At 35.6% G+C, this 8,141-nt stretch overlaps 1 protein-coding gene across 1 annotated transcript; it reads left to right on the forward strand.

Annotated features, from left to right (window-relative positions):
• Nucleotides 1-3,498: 3,498 nt before the first annotated feature.
• Nucleotides 3,499-7,351, forward strand: LOC127639519 (dnaJ homolog subfamily A member 3, mitochondrial-like). The gene is made up of 4 exons (XM_052121563.1): nt 3,499-3,605; nt 4,244-4,313; nt 4,394-4,477; nt 7,190-7,351. Exons 1-4 carry the CDS (start codon nt 3,499-3,501, stop codon nt 7,349-7,351), a joined length of 423 nt encoding a protein of 140 aa, XP_051977523.1.
• The last annotated feature ends 790 nt before the right edge of the window (nt 7,352-8,141 follow it).

The raw sequence follows: 8,141 nt of genomic DNA on the forward strand, positions 1-8,141 counted from the left end.
ACCACATTTGTGACTTGTGGAAATAGTGGAGATATGTGAATACAGTATATATTATTTAAAATATAATTTTCACTCCCCAATAACCTCAGGTCTGTTAAGATGCTAGTGTACTTCCTGTGTATCCTGGCTATGGAAGCAGTTTTCAAGTCTTTCCAGGGGGAGAGACAATGTGGAAAGAGACGAAAACACAAAAACCTCAGACAGCACCCCAAGGATAAAGTATTTATTATTTAGTTCAGCGCTCCTGAGAGGAGATTTGTAATTTTGAGTCCAAGAATATATTACACGAATGGGATAAATTGTATGTGATGACATGTACTTTAAGTGCTATATACCCTCCTGTAAAATACAAACCCATTTCCGAAAAAGTTGGGACAGTATGGAAAAACAAAAAGGAGAAATCTGTCAATTATTTTCACCTTTTGCTATACTGAAAGCTTTACAACTACTGCTTTTTGAAAATGTACAGTCATTTCAAATTATATGATTTTAACACACTCTAAAAAAGTTGAGACGGGCAATTTAAGACTAATAACAATTTGAGGAGTTAAAATAACAAGGCGATGTGAAACATGAGATGTTAAACAGGTGAGGCATTCGTGTCATAGTATATAAGGAGCCTCCAAAAACAGCCTAGTCCTTCAAGAGCAAGGATTATTCCAGACTTTTGCCAACAGATGCTTCAGCAAATAATCCAGCACATTGAAATCAATGTTCCTCAAAGGCAAATTGGAAGGATTTTGGGAATTTCACCCTCTATATTATTCAAGGAATCTGGTCAAATCTCAGTGAGTAAAGGGCAAGACGAAAACCACTTCTGAATGTGCATGATCGCTGATCCCACAGATGTCACGGTCTTAAAAAACACCATCCATCTGTAATAGATATCATGAACATGGGCTTGGAATTAATTTAGTAAACCTTTACGTTAGTCAACACCATTCACCGCTGCATCCGCAGATGCAAGTCAAGAATTTACTATGTAAAGGAGAAGCCCTACATCAACACTGTCCAGAAGCGCTGACGAATTCTCTGGGCTCGGTCACATCATAGATGGAAAGTAGAACAGAACTGTGTTTTTTGGCCTGAAGGGTCCACAGTTCAAAATGTTTTTGAAAAACAAAGCTGTCGTGTTATCCGAGCCAAAGAGGAAAAGGGCCAGCCAAGTTTTTATTAGTGTCAGGTCCAAAAGCCAGTGTCTGTATGGGCCAGGGGTGTCAGTGCCCATGGCATGGGTAACTCTCACATCTGTGAGAACACCATGAATGCAGACAGATATGTAAAAATTTTGGAGCAACATATATTGCCTCTCAACACAGTCTTTTCCAGGGACATCCCTGCATTTTCCTGCAGGACAACTTCAAACCACATACCTCCCGGATTACAAGTGCATGGCTGTGTAAATGGAGAGTGCAGGTGCTAGATTGGCCTGTCTGCAGTCCTGACCATCTCCAATTGAGAATGTGTGGCACATTATGATGTACACTATCCAGCAATGAAGACCCCGTTTAGCCAGAGGGGAACTGGCCCCCACAGGGAGTCTGGTTTCTCCCAAGGTTATTTTTCTCCATTAATCAACATCTTATGGAGTTTTATTTTTTTTATTCCTTGCCACAGTCGCTTTCAGCTTGCTCACTGGGGTTATAAATACAATTATTATTTAATTACTTATTTTTAAACATGATTAACAATCTTATTTGATCTAATTACACAATGATGATTCATCGACATTATAGACATTATAGTTTTATCGTCTGTTAATTCCTGATCTTCTGTAAAGCTGCTTTGAAACGATGTGTGTTGTGAAAGGCGCTGTACTTGACCCCGTACAATGGTTCTGCTAAAGACCTACATAATGGATGAATGGGGAAAATTCTACTTTCTAAAGTTAACAAACTTGTCTCTTCAGTGCCCAAATGCTTAATAACCGATATTAGAAGAAATTATTATGTTTTACAGTGGTAAACACTCAACTGCACCAGATTGTTTTCATCTGATTTGAAATTAATGTACATTTTCAAAAAACAATGAAATTCTCAAGGTAAAACATCATATAATGTGTAGTTGTAGTGCTTTCAATATAGCAAAGGGTGAATATAATTCACAAATCACTTTTGTTTTTTTATTACCATTTCTCAAATGATTCATATTGCAAATTATATTATGTTATAATTTCAACTACACCCCTAAACATTTGGTATCAGAGAAAATCCCAAAATGTTAACTACAGCAATAACTTATCAGGTTATATATATATGATATACAATGGCCTCTAAAAAAAATGTTTATCACATGATCTATGAACAATTTGCTACGTTTTATTAAAAAAAAAAAAAAAAAAAAAAGTTACATTTGTGACTTAATTTTGAACAATATATCTAGCATCTTATGTGTGTGTGTGTGTGTGTGTGTGTGTGTGTGTGTGTGTGTACACATATATGCAGGGTTGGGGAGTAATGATATACATGTATCAGGATTACGTATTTAAAATAAAAAATACAAGTAGCTGTATTCCACTACTACAATTAGATTTATCTAGCTTTAGAAACAACACTGCATAAGATATTTAGGTTTTTCAGAAAAAGAGGAGCATTTTGGTGATGATCCGTGAATTTTCCAGCATGATGGAGCACCATGTCACAAGGCAAGAGTGATAATGAAGTGGCTCGGAGATCATTACATAAAAAGTTTGGACCCATGGTCAGGCAACTCCCTGAATCTTAATCCCATAGAGAACCTGTGGTCAATCCTCAAAAGGCGAGTGGACAATCAGAAGCCCACAAATTGTGATCAACTCAGAGCACTAATAAGTCAAGAATGGATCGCCATCAGTCAGGATTTCAACCAGAAGCTGATATCCAGCATGCCAGATCGAAGGTTATTAAGAACAAGTGTCAACACTGTAAATATTAACTCTTTGCATATATTGAATGTTTTTGCCAATAAATGACTTTAAATCTTATTAAATACTTATCATCGTTTTCCAGTATACCATAGAAACATGTGAAATAATCTACAAATACTGAAGCAGCAAACTTTGCAAACACAAAATGTATGTCACTGCCAATACTTTTGGCCACGGCTTATACACACACACACACACACACACACACACACAGTATGTATTCACTGAGTCAAGCCCTTGATCGTGATGTTGCTAGTTCCGTGCTTGTTTTTGTACAAAACAAAAATAAAAACTCTTAAATGTGTACTTGTGGTTTATTTCCTTAAAATAAATACATCTGTCTGGTGCAAAGACTTGCATATACTTTTAACTGTACACTGTCCGTACTATAAGGCAGTTGTCCTGTATATCACGATGTTGTGCTCATTCAGCTCTCTCTAGTGGTGAAAACCGAACAGCGCCTGTAAACGTGAAACACTCCTTACGCATGCGCTGTGTACAGCCGGCCCATAGAGCGATATAAACATGTCAGTTTTCAGTTTTCGGTTTACCTGGACACCGCAGCAGCTGTGCACTCTTAAAATCCTCTAGACATGGAGATATTTCGTCCTTTTGACGACAAGGGGTCTCGCAGTTATGAAACGGGGGGTAATTTAAGCTGCTGGAGGCATGGAGGAGGTGTCATTGAAGTGGGTTTCAGGTGAGCCCCTTACGTACGAGCAAAATAAATGCAATGAACTACAGATTTATTTTGCATTGACATATCAGGAAAATGGAATACGTTGCATTGTTATAGATGAAGGGTTTTAACCATTTATGCCACTGAAAATGAAAAAGACAGGTTGAAAGAAAGATGATGCTACTGATTTACATAATCCCATTAACAAAGTGCTCTTAAAGTTTATCATGGATGGTATCCATATTTAACTTCCTACAGGTACTTTAAAACTATAGATACTTGGTATTGATTTTAATAAGTTCAGATCTTCCTCATGCCATTCCAGATGTGTATGACTTTTTTGCTAAACACAAAGATTTTTAGAAGAATATCTCAGCTCTGTAGGTCCATGCAATGCAAGTCAACAGAGTCCAAATCGTTGAAGCTCAAAAAGCACATAAAAGATATTAAATAAATAAATGTATTCACTTTTCGGTGTGTCGCTTCATTAAAAAATAGTTTATGGCACCTTTAAATTGTTTGAAGGACTTCAAACAGACAATATCTGATGCCAGATGTCTCATCATACTTGATGGAACTTCATTTGTCTTTTTTTAGAGTTGAGCCACAGTTTTTTCAGCTGTCAATTATTCCATACTTGCTCTGTGTGCCTTCAGCAGGACTTCTATGAGGTTTTGGGGGGTCCCTCATACAGCCACTCAGAAAGAGATTAAGAATGCATACTACCAGGTTTGAGAACTCATGTCAAATCAGTTTTCATCTTTGAAGCTGTTTCGCTCCAGCAGTTTAACATGAATATTTTCTCTCAGTTGGCCAAGAAATACAATCCAGACACCAACCCAGACGACCCCCAAGCAAAAGAGAGGTTTGCCAAACCGGCCGAATCAAATGAGGTAAGGAATGTTTTGGTGTGTGTTGGTATGCATTTAATGTTTTGTGCATTTAATGTGCACTTGTATTTGAGTAAATGTTTTGGATAACTCACACAAAAAGTACTCACCCTCATGATATCCCAGGTGTGTATGACTGACTTTCTTCACCAGAACACATTTGAAGAAAAATATCTCATCTCAGTAGGTCCTTAAAATGCAAGTGAATAGATATTTCACTTGTGAAGCTCCAAAAAAAAAATCACAGACAGTCAGCATAAACATCAATACGACTCCAGCTGTTAATTTAATGTCTTCTAAAGAACATTTTCTAAACACTTTTAAAATTACTTTCGGTGCAAAAAAAAAAAAATCTCAATATTTAAGTACATATTAACTCTAAATTATCACTTCCGGTAAGCTTCACGAGAGGAAGGCTGTCACACAGTCTCTCGTGTAACATATTCCGTTGCCATGATACAGATGTAACTCAATGTTTGAACAGACACCTGAAGTGAGACACAGCTAAACAAAAATCAAAGATCACTGTCTCACATTTTGTTATGTTACAGCCTTATTCAAAAATTTATTAAATTCATTATTTTCCTCAATTCCACAAATAATACCCTAGCACCTAATAATAATAGCACCTTTGGCACCAATTACAGCCTGTTTTTGTGTATGATGCTACAAGCTTGGCACAGTTTCTCCCATTCTTTGCAGGACCTCTCAAGCTCCATCAGATTGGATGGGGAGCATCAGTGCACAGCCATGGCTCGGTTTGCGCTCTGACATGCACTGTTATATAGACAGGACCTTATATAGACAGGTGTGTGCCTTTCCAAATCATGTCCAATCAACTGAATTTACCACAGGTGGACTCCAATCAAGTTGTAGAAACACCTCAATGATGATCAGTGGAAACAGGATGCACCTGAGCTACATTTTGAGTGTCATGGCAAAGGCTGGAAATATTTATGTACATGTGATTTTTTTCAGGTTTACATTTGCAAAGATTTCAAACAAACTTCTTTCATGTTGTCATTATGGGGTATTATTATTTGTAGAATTTTGAGGAAAATAATGAATATAATCCATTTTGGAATAAGGCTGTAACAACAAAATGTGGAAAAAGTGAAGCGCTGTGAATACTTTCCGGATGCATATATATAAATATATATATCTTTTGCTTTGTTATTTACATGTCAATAACATTTTTTAATCAGAAACATTTAGAGAAGGTTGTTTTGTCCCAGCTTTCACCATTTGTACTGGAAAATGAAATTTTAGAAATTTAGATAATTTCCAATCATGATTTAGAGCCCATCACAGTATAGAGTCTGCTCTTTTAAATGTCTCAAATGACTTTGGGTTTTCTGTGATTTTAATTATGTTAGACCTTAGTGCCACATTCAACACTATTGATCACGCCATTCTTTTAAACTGTCTGGAGTTGGCATTCGTGTGACTGCACTAAAATGGTTTGAGTCATACCTGGAACGGAGAACGTTCTCTGTGAAAATAGGAAACTCCTCATCCTCCTCAGTTACCATAAAATATGGCCTCCCTCAAGGATATATTTTGGGTCCAAATATTATCTTTTTATGTATGTGGCCTTTAGGGACTTTTTGTGGCCATCATGGCATCCCTAACCATCGGTATGATGATACACAATTATATCTTCTTTTGAAAATTTTGAATAAATGTGTCTTTGAAGCCCCTCATTGGCTGCCAGGAAGATATTAAACAATGTTTGTCAAATAACTTCCTCTAGCCAAATGAAAGTACCGGTAAGTTATATATTGTTATTTTTGGCCCACCTAAACATAAAGAAGAGATTGCAGAGACAAGCTCCTTTATCAATGACCATAAAAGACAATGTGAAAAATCTTGGCATCATATTTGACTCCACTCTTAAATTTGATAAACAAGTAAAATCCTTTGTTAAAGGCAGTTTTTACCAGCTTAGAATGATTTCCAAATTAAAACCTTTATTTAATTTTAAAGATATGGAGACAGTTATAACCCTTTTATAACATCTTGCCTGGACTACTGCAGCAGTCTTTACTTTGGATTCTGTCAGCAGCAATTCTCTTGTCTGCAGCATGTGCAGAATGCCGCAGCCAGGCTATTAACAGGTACTAGGAAGAGAGAAAATGTTACTCCTGTTTTGTGTTTTCTTAACTCTTTGCCAGTTCAGTATAGAATACATTTTAAGATTGTATTATTTGCTTTTAATGCACAATCAGCCTACAAAATGTATTGCAGATCTCTTAAGCCTCTATACCTCTTCAAGGACTTTAAGATCTACAAATCAAATGCTGCTGGCTGCCCTTAGGTCTAGGTTAAAATGAAAGGGTGATCAAGCTTTTTCTGTAATTGCTCCAAAATTGTGGAATAATCATCCTCTTCAAATTCACATGTCTCCTTCAGTTGATACTTTTAAATCAAGCTTGAAATATTATCTTTTTACATTGGCCTTTCAAGTCTTAGAAATTAAATATAGGACTTTATACTTTTTGGAGTGTTTTATATTACTTGTTTATCTGGTACTTTTATAACATTACAGTGTGTTTTAAAATTGAATAATTGTAAAGCACTTTGGTCAACTGTTGTTTTAAATGTGCTTTATATAGAGTTGCTTTTATATACAGTATTATAGACTGTACATTTACTGTTTAATGGTTATAGTAATAGAAACAAAATCAACACAGATAACTTTTTGTTTTAATTTAGGTAAAAGTTCTTCAAGGCTCTGAACAGTTGGGTTGTACCTATCTTCAGGTTCGTTTTTCACTCAAAGAAGGACACAGAAGGAGCAAGAAAGAAACACAAAGACTCGCCAGAGGAGCAGATGATATTTCCAATCTCCCATCTGCTTATACAGATCGATTGTGAAGGCAAATGAGGATTGAACTGATTCAGTTTTTTTTTTATTTTATTTTTTTATATATTTGGACCCTCCACCAATACTCGGCCAGATGATGCCACAGCCTCATTGTGCTGAATGTGTGCTGTTCATTTTATAGTGTTGTTTCTGAGGAGAATGTCTGAATAAATGTTCAGAACATTATAAGCTGGTGAAATTGTTCTTATTAAAGAGACAATGGTAACATTTTACAATAAGGTTCCATTAGTTAACATGAACTAACAATGAACAATACTTTTACAGCATTCATTAATCTTGGTTAATGTTAATTTCAATGTATATTAATACATTTTTAAAACCAAAAGTTGTATATGTTAACATTAGTTAATGCACTATGAACTAACAGTGAACAAATGTATTTTCATTAACTAACATGAACAAAGATTAATAATTGCTTAAATAAATTGTTACCTAATGCATTTACTAATGTTAACAAATGTAAACTTATTATAAAGTGTCACTGGAAAATAGTGCACAAGTCGTATCGAATGTATTTACTGTGGTTTTATGGTATGCTTTTTTACCTTTTATGAAGCTTGACAGCCCAGAGTAACTATATTCACTTTCATATGGCAAAAAGACATTAAAAGATTACACACAACATAATCCATGGAAGATAGAGTTTGGTGGGTTTATAATTTTGGGGTGCACTATTGCGTAATATACACAAGTATATTAGATATTTTATTTCTTTCAATCATGGGAATGAAAGTGGCACTCTGTTGTTATGGTAAATGCATTGTCTTAATCAGGAATCTC

The sequence above is a fragment of the Xyrauchen texanus genome, chromosome 48 (assembly GCF_025860055.1).
Source record: "Xyrauchen texanus isolate HMW12.3.18 chromosome 48, RBS_HiC_50CHRs, whole genome shotgun sequence".
Lineage (NCBI taxonomy): Eukaryota > Metazoa > Chordata > Actinopteri > Cypriniformes > Catostomidae > Xyrauchen > Xyrauchen texanus.